Below are 16,237 nucleotides of genomic sequence, written 5' to 3'. Positions count from 1 at the left end.
AGATAAAAAGGCAGTATTAAACTTGAATGCTTCTTCAAACAGATATCACAAAATTCCAGGAGTGACTGATAAACTGAGACGTGCAGTTCATTTAAATACATTTCACTTTAGATGTAATAAAATGCTACATTTCATTGTTCTGTAAAACACAAAGATTTAAACACGTCTGTTTTAGTGTATACTAGGAAACTCAACAGGGTCCAATGTTGTCTGGATGTTCTTAAAATTTATTTTGTGTTCCACAGAAGATTGAAGGTCATATATGTTTAGAAAGACATGAAGGCGAGTAAATCTAGATAGAATTTATATTTTTAGGTGAACTATAGCTTTAAGAGCAAATTTAAATGATCTTACCTGGTAGCTGACTCAACGTGGTACAGAATTATTCAAAATGAAACAAAAATGTCCTTATAATCAGACACAGCTATATATTTTTATGTATAAAGACCCATTTTAAACTGTGAAAAATTAATATTAATTAAAACATGTAAAATATTGTAGAAATATATATTTTTAATTGTTTCTATAATTGTTTATTTATTGTAATATATTTTTGATTATTTATTTATTGTAATCAAAATGTGCATTTATTTATTTTTAATCATTTATTTATTTTTACACAGTTTTTCCCCCTCTTTTTATATTAAATGAGGCCACAAGATGGTGCTATTTAAGAATCATTGTGGGAAAAAAATGCCTCAAGAAACCTTTAAATTAACCACACAGATCAGATAAAGTTTTTAAAGTCTGCATTCCTGTATTCAGACCAATATAAATTTTCATCAGATGTTAATATATATATATATTTTTTCATGTTAAAACCACAAACATTTCTCATAGCAGCCGTATACTGTACATATACTGTGCTCAGCTCTGTTTAAATGCTCGGTGTGTTATCTTCTCATCACCAGATGAAGGAAATAGTAACGATTTTGTCTTGATTATGCAAATGGAAAGAACCAAGGGAACATTTTGTGAAGTTGCTAAGAGTGGTGCTTCCCCAAGCAAAATGTGCCGTCGCTGGGGTAGTTTATTGATTGGCAGCTGTTAAGGTGCAGCGAGTGTTTATTATTAGACAAATAGTTGTAAGGAATTATAAGGTGGTTGCTGTTGTGTTGCTAGGATCGTTCTGAGTGGGTGCTAAGGTGTTGCTAAGGTTTTATGGGTGTTTGTTAACAGCTAGAGCGTTACTAGTGGTTGCTAGGGTGTTTTGAATGGTGCAGTATTGTAAATGCAAGTCTACTGTGCATTTATAATAAACAGAATGTTATTTTTCTTTAGTGTGGAGGCTAATGTAGCTATTCTTATAATTATCTTTATATCTATAGCTCTTTTTTTATTTTTAAAGACCAGTTTACTTCAAGTACAGTAACTGTTATAATTGAGTTAAAGGGATAGTTCACCCTAAAATGAAAATTCTGTCATTAATTACTCACCCTTATGTCGTCATCCGATCGGCTCCTCCGTTTTTCAGTCAGTTTCTCACCTTCCCCCTTCTTTTGAACAGCAAATGTTCGTACACGATAAAAGCTCCTTGTGGTTTCTCGGGTTGACCGATTTGAGCAACCATAAACAACTCAAAACATAGGCATTTCGTGCGTCATCAGAATCACGTGATTGCAAACAAGCTATTGTTATAGTTATCGTTCTTGATGTGAATGCACCTTTAGTCTGAGTTTTAGCAAAGTAATAGCAGATTTCTTCTGTCTTAAGTTGTGCAGTGTGCTTATTTACATCAGTAGGCTAATTCCGCTAATTTTAAACTTTAGCAAACATCACTAAAAATACCAGCATGCCTAATGACATGGTGGTCGCTCAGTATTGGTGATGTCCTGCTCTTGATGAGATGGTTTTGCTGATGCACAATCATCGGATCAATCAGTAGTCCACGCGGTGTTCAGGTAAATGGCATTCCGCCGTGTTTTGATAAACACTGTCCTGCCCATTCACAGACTCACACACACAGCAGATTTCTGGGTAATTACAGGGCGAGATGCAGAACAGGGCAGTCTAATTATCACATAGATTCATCTTTTAGCACGCGGGACAGACCGCATCCGCTGGAATGTCAGAGGAGGCGGTGCTGATTGTCACAGCCTCTGATTAAACGGCAGGCAGCGATTCATTGCGACGTGATGAATCTGTCACATTTAACTTCCTCTCACCTTCACCTTCGTTTCTGAAGAGGCTCTCAGTGGCTTTTGCTTGTCAGCGTGACATGAAGTGCTTCTGCCGTGCGTCTCGTCACAAATCCATACACCATTAGAGAAGTTCTGTGGGCTTTTGCAGGCATTAGTTCATCCTGTAATGAAAATTTTGACATTTCAAACCTCAAAGAAATTTTGTTTTTTTGAAGATTTTGAAGACATCCTCTTTCTCGTGCAATGACTGTGGCTGTCAAAATCAAGGTAGTTCAGTAGTTTTATTGGTTTGTAGTTGGAAATGAACCAAAATTGAATTAAATTTGTATTTATAAAGTATCACGATGAATGCACTTGCTTCCGCTTGTGTGTGTTAACGTAAGCAGCAGCGCCATGCGCATGCATCGTTCACATGAACCAGAAGCAAACGCATTCGTCGTGATACTCTTTACAACGGCAGCGCACCGCTGCAGACGGGATGAGGAGGAAAGGATTGTTGAATAAAGTCATTATTTTTGTTTTCTTTGAGCACAAAAGTATTCTTGTAGCTTTGTAAAATTACAGTTTAACCCTTAATGTCACATGGATTATTTCACAGATGTCCTTGCTACGTTTCTGGACCTTGTTCATGGTAGTTACCTTGCTGTCTATGGGAGAGTCAGAGAGCTTTCAGATTTGATCAAAATATGATACATTATGTTCACAAGATGAACAAAGGTCTTACGGGTTTGGAACGACATGAGTGTGCGTAATTAATGACAGAATTTTCATTTTTGGGTGAACTAACCCTTTAACCAACAACATTACCTACCAATGAGCATTACATTTCTTACAGAGTTTATTAATCTCTGTAAACCTCAGTTAATAAAATACAACAGTTCAGTGTTAGTTCATATTAGCTTCATTAAACAATATTAACAGATACAACGTTAATAATGTATGAATACATTATGAAATTAACAATATGATTAATAAATGCTTTAGAGGTATTTTCAGAGTTAGATTTATTGTAAAGTAGTAACAAAATTGCTAAAAATTAAATGAAAATGATCCTAGAAATATAAAAAATAAAAACAAATTAAAAGTATAAGAAATACTAAAATAGTAGTAGTAATACATTTATATAATAATACATTTATTTAATAAATGTACAATTTTGATGTTTATTGATATTTCGAATGTTGATATTTTTTAGCAATTACTGTAATCAAAAGTAGTAACAAAATAGCTAAAAATAAAATAAAGCCTGAATATATAAAAATAATTTTTTTTTCCAGTTATTGTTTTAATTAACAACAGCACCTTTTAATATGTGCACGCATAAATGAGATCAGACGGACGGAATGATTTTAATTGAATATTAACTTAAATGAAGCTCTGTTCCTCACATCAAGCTGTCGTATAAGTCGAATGTAGAGCAAAAGTCATATGAGCTACTTTTATGGTTCATTTATGGTGTTGATTCTCCACAGCTTCAGTCACGGCCTAACTTTGGTTTTACACAGATGAACAAACGTTATATGGGTCTGGAATAACATTAAGGTGAGTAAACGATGATCTGTCGAACTATTTCTTGAATTTGTGCTTGAATTTGAATTTGTGCTCGAGTCATTTCTCTCATCTGTCAGGCTAAACTCAATTAACCCATAATCTCTTGGAGGTCTGAAAAGAAAATCGCTTATTCTAAACATGAATGTAAACACATTTGTCTTAAACAACATCCAGTTAGAAGTGAAAGTACATGTCAGATATATTGAAATGTGTGTGAAATGTTTCATTGTACACTATTGCACAATCCTGAATTGCCCTCTATTGTACAATCTTGAGTTTAGCAAAAGAGGAAATGTGTGAAGCCACAGAGCGTCCATCACGTCTCACACACTTTCTCCTTACAGTGGAGAAAGGCATTTTGCCTATAATAATTGGCTTCAATAATACAGATTATCAAATAAATAACACTGTCTCTGTAATATTAAACTTTGATGTATCATATAGATACGTATTTATTTTGCCAGTAAACAACCACCTAAAGAACCTTAGCAACTGCACAACAACAATCAAAACAACAGAAAACAGAGTCTTGTGAAATAAATAAATTTAAGATGAATTGATTTTAGGCTGTCTAGAGCGAGTAAGTGAAATATATATCAGTTTAATATTTATATTTATATTAAAATTGTTATTGTTGTTATTGTGTGTGTGCATAAATAATGTTTGAAATGTCAGCTTCGTCTTGACTGAAATAATATTAATATTATTATTGTGTGTGTGTGTGTGTGTGTGTGTGTGTGTATATATATATATAAATAAATGCAGCTGAATTCATTTTCAGCTGTTTTGAGTGAAATATATTATTTTTATGTAGATAAATGTATGAAATAAAAGCACGTAAGCTGAATTAATTTTCAACTGTGAAATTTTTCTAAATAAAAATTTAGATATTGTACTATTATATTGTCAACATATATATTTTATGATTATTGATTATTAATTTGTGTGTACGTTACTATTGTACTATGTGTGTGTGTGTTTAATGATTAAACTTGTTCGGAGTAAAAAAGGAAGTAAGTATTGCTTCTTTCCTGTTGTGCCATTATAGGTATGCGTGTCACTGTGACCTCATTATAAGAAGCATTATGAGTGACAGAGAACGATATTGTGACTCCTGAGTCTGTGGTAGTGGACTGACTTTCTTAAGGTATGAAATCATTCTGCTTCTTTCCTTTCGTTCTGTTCATGATTGTAGTGTGTCATTCCTTCACTAACTTTAAAATGGTGCATGATACTTTGGGAGTTTATTTAACAGAGATCATTTTATAAGGCTAACACATGCATTTTTTTTAATGTTCAAAGGTATGTTAACTCATATCTAGAGTAAGTGTTTACAGAGGGAGCTGTAAACACCCCTTAAAAATGCCCCTAGTACCTGACAGATCATAAAAGCTACTATGAACTTCAGATTAAAGTGATCAGGTTAGATTTTGAGAAATCTAGAAATGAGCTTCCATGTTCAAAAACACAGCTACTAGCTCATGATCAGATGTTTGTATATATATATATATATATATATATATATATATATATATACACACACACACAAGAAGACTTGAATTGCTATATTTAGAAATAAGGAATCTTTCTAGAATGATTTTGTTGGGGAGTGAATCTTCAAGAATAATAATAATAATAATAAAAAAAGCTAAAACATAAATTTTTACTTAAGACTTTTTCTGAATGCGAACCATGCTTTACACAGAAAAACGTGGAAATTAACAATATATTCTATGGAATACATTGCATATTCACAGTATATATATTTTTTACTAATTCAGACCTCTTTCAGCAACCATAAATTAAACAGAATTTGAGCAAAATTGAGAAAAAAATAAGTATCTTTCAACCACCCGTTCTGGCTAGAATTTTTTTTAATTTATTTTTATCAGATTTTATTTATTGTGATTATTATTAGATTAAAATATAGAACTGTATGGTAATAATACTTATAGTAAAAAAATAAATGATAAAAAATATGAGTATTCAATAGCAAAATTATATTTGTTTAAAATAAAATAATTATTTGTATCATTTTTAGTACAACTGTAAAATGACAATATTAATATTTACATCTCAATTTAGACATTAAACCAAAATTTATTTAGGCATTTTTTCCCTTTTGTATTATGCAGCCCTAATGTAAATGATTTAGTTTGAATATGTACAGTATATCTAACAAATGACTGTTTGATATTTATCTGATATTTTTCTGGTTTGAAAAAAAGATATTCACCAAAAATGTACTCTAATGCTAATTTATAGACAGATGATAACCATAAGAACCTCATTACTCCCTTCACTTTTCAGAATCATTTATTAGAAATATCTCAAAAGCTTCCATGATGCATTTCCTGTGCTGCGTTATCTAGTTAGAATCCGACCCTCATCCAGATAACTGCATCCTGAATGTGTCACGTACAACTGTATGTGGTTTAGTCACACTCATACTGTATTGTGCTGCATTCTTTTGGCATTAATAAATGACCTAATTTTTTATCTGCCCTAAAGCTTCTCTTGGTCAAATTTACAGGACACAAAAAAAAATCTTGCTTCTTCAAAAACAACATTTCACCACAATTTAAGACTTGTCTTATAACATTTTCTGCAAATCAGTGCAAAATGACGGAAAGGTGTTTATGTTGTCAGTCAGCACTCAAGTTGCAACTGTGTATTAATTTGTGTCAAAATGCAATTTTGTGAATCTTAATAGGAAATATAATCCTTCACACACCAGAATCTATTATGGCTATATTTTGACCTTGGTCTTTCAAAAATAAAGGTTCTTTATGGCATCTATGGAACCAGAAAAAGGTTCTCTTGTAGTGTTCTTTTGACATTTGATGTTTATCTTGAATTACATCTTTGTTTTTCTTTTACAGGTTTGCATCATTGACATCTGCATCGACGATGGCGTGGACGGTGTCTCTGAGTAACCTGGTGTTAGCAGTCTACGGATTCACACTGATCACAGGCCTTCCCTCCAATGTCTTGGCTTTCTACACCTTCTTTAAGAAGATCCGCCAGCGCTCCACCCCGATGGACGTGCTGTTACTCAGTTTAACCATCTCTGACCTGATCTTCCTCTTCTTCCTGCCGTTTCGCATGGTGGAGGCAGCCAACATGAAATGGACGCTGCCTTACTTCCTCTGCCCGCTGTCGGGATTCATCTTCTACTCCACCATCTACAACAGCACCTTCCACCTGACGGCCATCAGCGTGGAGCGCTACCTGGGTGTGGCTTTCCCCATTAAATACAAGCTCAAACGTAACTCTCGAAACGCCGTGATAGCCAGCGTCATATTCTGGGTGATCTCCATGGCGCACTGCAGTATCGTCTACATCATGCAATACCACGATCATATGAACCCCAACTTCACCGATCCGTCAAAACGTAACACCTGCTATGAAGAATTCTCTGAGGAACAGCTCAAGATCCTCCTGCCTGTTCGCCTGGAGCTTTTCGCGGTGCTCTTCGTAACGCCATTCCTCATCTGCTGCTTCTGCTACATCAAATTCATCCACATCCTCTCCAATCTGCCCAACATCAACGCCAAGAAGCGGTATAGAGCCATCGGGATGGCGTTGGGCACGCTTCTGGTCTTCATTATCTGCTTCATGCCCTATAACGTCTCACACGTGGTTGGATATGTAGGCAATTACAGCCCCGACTGGCGAGTGTTTGCGCTGCTCACCAGCACGTTCAATGCGTGCCTCGATCCATTCATATTCTACTTCTCTTCTTCAGCGCTTAGAGGAACTTTTAAGAACGTCTTCCAGGAGCTGTCGAGGAGGCTTGCCCATATCATGCCCTGCTGTCGCTCGCCTCTCTATTGCCCTCTGTTGAGCTGTTCAAGTACAGAGGAGAAAACTCAGAGCACGACCGACAGCTCTCTGTAACATCACAAGCCGGGACTTGCCAAACGTGACTTAATCCGAGAAGTATCAGAAGAGCACCATATGGGCCAGTATTTTTCTGTGTTTTCTTCTGACTGCTCATGACGATCAGTCCAAAGCAAATGAACATAATTCTGATGCACAGCTTAATGGACCTGTATAATGGGCCACTATTACTATGAAGGTTCCAGTGTTTTTTCCATTCATTTTTCCCATAGGGATTTAAAAAAGTCTTTGTTAAAGCACTATAAGCTGTGAATCAAACCAACCAGCTATGAGGGGGATTCACAGCATTACAAACTTTGAAATGAAACAAAACAATTTAAAAAAATGAGACAAAAAGACAAAGGTACAAGATTTAACTTTACAAGATTTTATAGAGGGGGAACTACCATGAAGCATTGTGAACTACAGAAACAAATTTAAAATGATGGAGAAATATAAAACTATTAATTTAATGTTGAAACAATATATTTAAAATGTATTACAAAATATGCATATATATATATATATATATATATATATATATATATATATATATATATATATGCATATATATATACAGTATATGAGATTTGCTCACTGTGACTCGCTGATTGGTGGAATTTTCTGTACAGCATCATGGGTACTAGTTTTTTTTTTGCCACAAATTCAGCTGTTAAGCAGTTAACAACCTTGAATCTCACAGTAGTTCTGTCTTTAAAGGTTTATAAGTTATCATTCAAAATATTATTTTTTTTTCTGTGGAGAAAATGAAGGAGTTTTACTTCTTGAACCCAACTATTGCCTGCTATAACTTATATAATATTACTTTTGCATCTATTGGGGTTCAACATGCCCTCAACTTAGACTTTCTGGTAAAGCTAGTTGACCTTGGTTGTCTTCCTGGTGAAGCAGCCTAAAGCGGGCACGTTTTTTAATGCTGATATCGATCCTAATGGAAAATGCTCAAGCAGGTTTATTGAGTGTTTTCTGCCAGGATCAGTATCATTATCAGGTAAATGCACCTTCGGGGAGCTTATGCTGTCTATAGCTGGGCATTCAATGTATGCAGCTCTAGCACCACCAAATAAAATAATGACATTTCACACTTCCTCAATTTCACACCATTGGTTGATCCAATATTATATCCTGCCACTCAAACAATCAGATTGCAAACCACCTGAATGTTTTTGCGTTTCTCTTTATAATAATAATTTTTGTAAATCAGTTCTCCTGCTGCATAAACTTCACAGCATACATATAATAATTGTATGAACTTTTCTCCTGACACACTATATCATTTAAGTTCTTATATTTTGCTTTTTCTTTAAAATTGTATTGATTATTGATTATTTTCCATTTAAGTTTGTACTGTGAATATATGAATTGTTACCCCTTTCTTTGCATTCAAATGTTTTTTTCTTTTATTAAATACATTTCATATCTAAGTTTATTTTAAAGTTGTTGTGGATGTGAATATGTAATCATTAAATTGTTAATTTTATACAAGAGCAGATAAGATAACCTTATTTGGAGCTGCAGTCTATAGACTTTTTACTTTGTCATTTCTACTAAATAAAAATATGCAAAAAATAACATAAATGACTTTTTTTTTTAATTGAACAAATGTAATGCATGAGCATTGAGTGTTCTGTGTTCATGTAACTTATTTTATGTCATATTTGTGGGTATATTAAAGGTGCTATAAGCAGTCTTAGCCAGATTCTGACTTCCTACAGACTTAAACCATCCAAATCCTGCCCTCCAAACACATGTGAGCAAACCTGAACATGACTGACAGGCAGAAAGCTCCTCAAAGTCCTCTGATTTTACTATACAGTAATGTTACATCACTGACATCGAGTTGTTTTCTGCATGCTATTCCATAAGAAAATGCTTATAGCACCTTCAACCAAATCCTCAAGTTTAAAAACAGATTCTAACTCTTCTAACAGATGTACTAACTCTGGAATTATTTAAATAAAATCCATGCATGCAATGTTTACATCATTCCAGAGTGATTCACGGCATTGTTAGACACGCATATGCGTGACCTTAAATCATGCTAAACCTTCAGCAATATTTACGTCCCTCTTCCTTTCTAGAAAATAAATGATGGACTACAAAATCATACATCTTAATCTAGAGACTGTCACTCGGCCGCTCGCTGTATATGTCATTGTCAGTGGATGTATATTAGGCCTGTGCAGGGCCGTCGCTATAATTCACAAGAGTCAGTAGACTTTAGTGGGCCTCCTTCATTATGAAACATTCCTCGTCTCTCTCTGATGACGACAATTGTTTTCTTAATACGTGATTAACTTGATCAGTGCTGCATGGTGAATTTATCATCCATCTCTCTCTGTTTTTTGGCATGCATTTGATAGGCGAACCACTTTTTCTATGGCACAGAGAAGTAGGAACCGAAGTGAGAGGGGGCGACAGAGTAAAGCACAAGGAGCTGCTCGGAAAAAGTTGGTCACAATTCATTTTCAATGAGAGGGCCGAGCGGACGGAGAGCAGGCACAGTCCCACCAAACTGGCCAAGATGTGGAGTACATATGAGACGTGTGGAGGCAACGGCCCATGTCACCTCGAAGTTTACAAAGGTACGTATACAAAACAACAAATCCTTGTTTAGTAAGTCTTTTGACTTTTTTTCGATTACACAGACATTGATTTTTAGCAATGCATCTGTTTCAGGCTTTTGAGGTTTTAATATTTTAATACTGGATGTTTAGTGGGGAATTCACATAAGAGAAAGACAACATTTACAGTATGTGTTTACTCAAATGCTTTTGATTACTTTTTTAGGGATGGATGATAATGATGATGATGTTATGCTCATGGTCATCTCTTTTTTATCTATGATCTGACCAGCTGGGATGAGCTATTAGTGTACAAGTCTTCTGACTCAGTTTTGCTCATTTCTTCCCAGCATATCTTATAATAAATGAAGGAACTAATGAATTTTTGTCTGATACAACCCTAGATGGATCAGAAAGTTTGCACAATCAAACTTTTAGCTATGAAACACAGCATTGTCATGTTTAGTAAAGTGTATTGCACGTCATTGCGAAAGGGATGAATTTCCTAATTTCAGGGGGTTCTGTGCTGAACGTCAGGGATTTTCCGTGATTTAACTACTGAATGAAGAATATACCCGAAAGACTGTATTACATTCAACCTGGAAAGTCGAGATTTTCAAATTCTGACTTGCAAAAGTGCAACTTAACTTGCAGAAATTGCTAATTTGTCCAAGATGACAAAGCATGACATCATGCAAACAGAGACTGACATAGCCCATGCTAGATGTTCCCTTTCAAGCAAATAGAATGCACCAATCCATCAAAGCCGGTGATATTAAAAGCAGTTTAGCAAAAGTGTAAAAAGGCAGGAGTGTAAAAAAATGTAAATGATCCTCAGGTGATTATCGTACACCTGTAGAATAAATGCTTGCATTGAACAGCATCATTTATCCGCCACAGTTTGGTTGCTAGGAAATATCTTTGTTGACAATCGGACATCTGCAAAGTTAACACCCCCTTTATTGGTGATTTGAAGCAACATGGATTGTGAAACACGCTGTATGCATAAAAATTACGGTACACTCTTAGGCTCCAAAAGGGGGTTGAAGATCCATTTTTGGTTCCCCAAAGAACCTCAGTGAACAGTTCTTAAAATAACCTTATTTTGTAATCATGGAAACTTTCCACAGCAAAGAAGTTTCTTTAGATTATTTAAAAAATTGTTCTTTTAAGAACTGTTCACTGAAAGGTTCTTTGGGGAACCAAAAATGGTGCTTCTATGGCAACCTCCGTTTAGGACCTTTATTTTTAAGAATGTAAACAATCTTTTTTCCACTATAAGGAATGCAAAGATTCTAAAGGTTCTTTGTGGAACCAATAAGGAACCCTTATTTTTAAGAGTGTTGCCGTTCCAACTTTAAGGTCAGAGATTTCAAGCAGGACATCCAAAACATCAAACTATAGCATTATTCCCAATACTTATCCTCTTTTTAAATACACTTATGATTCAGGGGATGTTTCGGGATTGTAAATATAGTCACATGGTTCGCTTTGAGAGGTTGTAGTCTTGATGCAGAGTGTTAAAGTGAAGGAGAGACCAGACTGATTTATTGCCCTCCCAGTCACACTCACATATGCAAGCGCCCACCCATCATCTTTAAACACATCTCCCACACACCCTGAAGAAGTATAAATCCCGATAAGACGGCATAGACTTGCTCACATGTACACATACAGCACCAGAGACTGTGCGTGAGGAGCATGCCAGGTTGGATCCAGTCCATGTTTATTAATTTTCCCTTATCAGTGTTCAATATTGAAAATGGAATGCAAACAGTTGGTGCGTATGCTGTCAGCAGATAGACCTTAGTTTCTATTAAAAACAAGAGAGAGTCAATAGAGAAGCACAGCCGAGAGGTCCAGTGTGCTTTGCGGTGAGTTCGCCTTTTTGTCTCAACATTAGAGCAGGGATGGTTTTAATTGTACTAGAGTTGTAAAAGAGTTCCCTTATTGCGTTATTGACACTTTTTGATGCTTGCGTAACTCTTTTTTTCGTTCTTCATAAAGCGTTTAAATACTTCCTCTAGACGTATCTCTGTGAAAACTGCTAATTCTGGTCATGATGTGTCATCATCAGGCTGTTCTATGCTTAATTTGGAGGATAATCTTTAGGAATTCTGCACAATGCAATTCAATTTAAACAAAGTAAAACACGTTGAGCGGAGCCAAGAATTATACACTTTTAAATCATCATATTCGTCAAAATATTTATGCAAGGAGTTGGGGATGTGTTGATCGGGCGCGGATTCCAGGCCTGGTCATCATATACAATAGTTTTCTAGAGTCTAGTTATTGTTTTACAGTTTGTATACCATCACGGTGTGCTCTGTTAGATCTACATAAGGGTGTCCGATCTTGCTCCTATACTGTAGGTCCATTGTTCTGCAATCCTTATTAAACATTTACAATTTGTCAAGTCAAATTGATTTGTATTGTGCTTTTCACAGTATGCATCGTGTCAAAAAAATTTCTTAGCACTTTACCATAATGCAAGTTTTAGGGCTGCATGGGCGATATGACAGTATAAAATAATTATACAAGTGATCCTCCAGAGTTAAGATCTAGCTATATTGTATTTATAGCGTTGTCTAGCACACATATCTGTGCTGCTGTGCTCGCTTCTTCTGAGCTTCACTTCTGAGCATTCATAGGCAAATAAGTATTTTAAAGGTTGGATGGTTTTTGATATTTAAATATTATTTGGTTTTGTTCCATTAAGAGATTTAAATATTGGTTGTTTTGTTCTATTTAGAGATTTAAATATTGGACAGATTTATTTTTTTTTTTTCATAGAGAGATTTTAAATATTGGTCGTTTTTGTTCTATTGAGAGATTTAAATATTTTCTGGTTTTGTTCAATTATTTATTTATTGGCCGTTTTTGTTTCATCATTTAAATATTGGTTGGTTTTGCTCCATCAAGAGATGGAGCAAGTTTTGTTCTATGGAGAGCTTTAAATATAGGTATTTTTTGTTCTATTAATATATTAAAATATTGGTAAATTTTGTTGGTTTTGTTCTATTTTGAGATTTAATATTATTTGGTTTTGTTCCATTAAGAGATTTAAATATTGGTCGGTTTTGTTCTGTTAAGACACTTAAGGATTGGTCAGTTTCGTTCTATTTAGATATTTAAATATTGGTCAGTTTTGTTCAAAGCAAGAATAAGCGATTCTCGAAAAGTATTAATGAAAATAAGATCAGATTTCGCATTGATTGCAATAAGATTGATTTAATTGGTAATGACTAAGAATCTTTAGGATTGCTAGAAACGTCCAGGCATGTGTGTTGGGGAGTTTGGTCCTCTTGATCTACATGTGTATTGCTGACATTTTTCATGATTTTAACACAGCATCAAATTTCCAGGACTGAAACGTCCAGCTCTACAGAGGCCTCCTTCTTCTGTGGACTGTATGGAACACAACAACCATGCAACGCTGTGATTATTATCTGTGCCTCACCATCTACACCTTCACCTTCATCACCGGCTTCCCGGCCAACATCTTGGCCTTCTACACACTCATCCGCAAGGTCTGGAGAAAGCCGGCACCCATCGACATCCTCCTCCTCAACCTGACCATCTCAGACTTGCTCTTCCTCATCTTCCTCCCCTTTAAGATGCAAGAAGTGGCCAATAATATGGTGTGGAATATCCAATACTTTCTATGCCCGCTGTCTGGTTTTGTCTTCTATATGACCATCTACAACAGCACCTTCTTCTTGACCGCGGTGAGCGTGGAGCGCTACCTCGGCGTGGCGTTCCCAATCCAGCACTCCCTGTGGAGAAGACCCATCTATGCCGTGTTCGCCAGCATCTTCATTTGGGTGCTTTCCATCCTCCATCTCAGCATCGTCTACATCGTGCCCTACTATGACCCATCCGGGATGGTCCCGCCTTCCAGGAACATCTGCTACGAGGGATTCAGCGACGCTCAACTCGAGATCCTCTTGCCCGTACGCTTGGAGTTATGCATTGTCCTCTTCTGCGTTCCCTTACTTATTTGCAGCTTCTGCTATATAAACTTCATCCGCATTCTTTCAAAGCTGCCAAACATCAGCCGACGGAGAAGGCTGAGGGCGATTGGATTGGCTTTGGGGACATTGTTGGTGTTTGTGTTCTGTTTTGGACCCTACAACGTTTCCCATGTTGTCGGCTTCATAACCAAGTCAAGCCCTGCTTGGAGAGACAAAGCTCTTCTTCTCAGCACGTTCAATGCTTGTTTGGACCCGATTATTTTTTACTTCACCTCTGCGGCTGTTAGAAACACACTTGGGGCGATGATGAGGGGCATTTGGGGTAGATGTTGGTGTCCACAAACCCTATGGAGCTCCAGGAAGGAACCTCCTGAAACTGAGAAAAACAGTCTCCCGAAGCCACAGGAGATCACGAACGCACTTTGACCAATGGTTATTCATTTAGGCCAGGGAACGACCGTGCAGTTATGTTTTGTACACAAATGCAGCATGGTAAACATTACTCCACTTCCTTGTAAGACGGAGATGATAAGCAATGCCAAAACATCACAACTCACGTTTCTTAAGAAAAGGAAAACACTGTATCCAAACCTGTGCACATAGAGACTGAATTAAATGTGGGCAAACAGAGGATAAACTTCCTTTTGTATAGTGTGTTTATTCATCCATAGTGTGAGCTCATCTTTATAACAAAGTTGTCATCATTCACTTTATTGAATATGAACAGACAGCAGTATGAGGACATTGATCACCAGGATAAATGATCCACAGCCGTCGGCCGTATGAAGGTCAACAGAAGCGCCGCTCTCAAGCACGTCACGTAAATATTTGAAAGGTTTTCACATCTAAAGGCCGATGCTTATCTGAAAACTGACAAGTGTGGTTTTCTGATGGTTTGTGTACGTGTTTGATGGAGGGTGCTTGATAGAGACTTCTTTTGAAATGTCCAGGAAATGACAAAACTTGCACCACAGAAATTAATAGTGAAAGAAATGAAGAAAATTAGCTCTGTATAGTAATTCCTGATAGATTTAAAGATGAAGTGTGCTGTTATTTTGATGTTAAAACACTTGCTTTCATGTTAAAATAAGTAAGCCAATATATAGATTAATTCCCTGAAGTGTTAAGACCCATGTGGTCTAAATAATTAATTTTTTTATTATGTTAAAATTAAATTATGTTAATAATTGAAATACTTACTTTATATATATATATATATATATATATATATATATATATATATATATATATATATATATATATATATATATATATATATATATATATATATATATATATAAATAATATCTATATATATATATATATATATATATAAATAATATCTCAATAAATCCAGTTTTTCACATAAATAATAATATTACAATTATAATTAATTAATTTAGGATTTTTTATATAGTTATTGTAATAAAACTATATAAAAATCATAAACAAATTAATAATTGAATCATAAAAACTTAAAATATTTTTAAATATGTATATATATATATATATATATATATATATATATATATATATATATATATATATATATGTATATATAAGAAGTTTCTTCTGCTCATCAAGCCTGCATTTATTTGATCAAAAATACAGAAAAAAAATGTAATATTGTGATATATTATTACAATTTAAAATAATTGTTTTTAAATTTATCATACTTTAAATTATCATTTATTTCTGTGATGCAAAGCTGAATTTTTAGGATCATTATCACATGATCCTTTAGAAATCATTCTAATATGATGATTCATTATCAAAGTTGGAAACAGTTCTGCTGCTTAATATTTTTTCAGAACATGTGATATTTTTTTAGGATACTTTGATGAATAAAAAGTAAAAAAAAAAAAAAAAAAAAAAAAAAAAAAAAAGAAGCTATGTTTTTAAAATATAAATATTTTGTAATAACAATATACACTACTGCTCAGTAATTTGGGGTCAGTAATTTTTTTTTTTCTGTCTGTCTTTTTTTTTAAATAAAAATCAATACTTTTATTCAGCAAGGATGTGTTAAATTGATAAAAAGTGATAGTAAAGAAAATATATTATTAGAATATATAGTATTAGATTTTTTTTTTATTTTGAATAA

General features: G+C 34.8%; 2 protein-coding genes across 5 annotated transcripts; both read left to right on the top strand.

Annotated features, from left to right (window-relative positions):
• Positions 1–4,735: 4,735 nt before the first annotated feature.
• On the top strand, positions 4,736–9,167 carry LOC109077996 (free fatty acid receptor 3-like). Its single transcript, XM_019093298.2, has 2 exons — positions 4,736–4,839; positions 6,575–9,167. The coding sequence occupies exon 2, from the start codon at positions 6,603–6,605 to the stop codon at positions 7,590–7,592; it is 990 nt and encodes a 329-aa protein (XP_018948843.1). The 5' UTR covers positions 4,736–4,839; positions 6,575–6,602; the 3' UTR covers positions 7,593–9,167.
• Positions 9,168–9,294: 127 nt separating this feature from the next.
• Positions 9,295–15,245, top strand: LOC109078016 (free fatty acid receptor 2-like). Of its 4 annotated transcripts, none has more exons than XM_019093334.2 (2): positions 9,295–10,180; positions 13,525–15,245. In XM_019093334.2, exon 2 carries the CDS (start codon positions 13,588–13,590, stop codon positions 14,557–14,559), a length of 972 nt encoding a protein of 323 aa, XP_018948879.2. In that variant the 5' UTR covers positions 9,295–10,180; positions 13,525–13,587; the 3' UTR covers positions 14,560–15,245. The 4 variants fall into 4 exon arrangements, with proteins under 4 accessions (XP_018948879.2, XP_018948881.2, XP_018948880.2 ...); XM_019093336.2 differs by having other exon boundaries at positions 13,511–15,245; XM_019093335.2 differs by lacking the exon at positions 9,295–10,180 and adding an exon at positions 11,358–12,033.
• The last annotated feature ends 992 nt before the right edge of the window (positions 15,246–16,237 follow it).

The sequence above is a fragment of the Cyprinus carpio genome, chromosome B16, assembly GCF_018340385.1.
Source record: "Cyprinus carpio isolate SPL01 chromosome B16, ASM1834038v1, whole genome shotgun sequence".
NCBI classification, from domain to species: Eukaryota; Metazoa; Chordata; class Actinopteri; order Cypriniformes; family Cyprinidae; genus Cyprinus; species Cyprinus carpio.
This window is presented reverse-complemented; position numbering and strand designations above follow the sequence as displayed.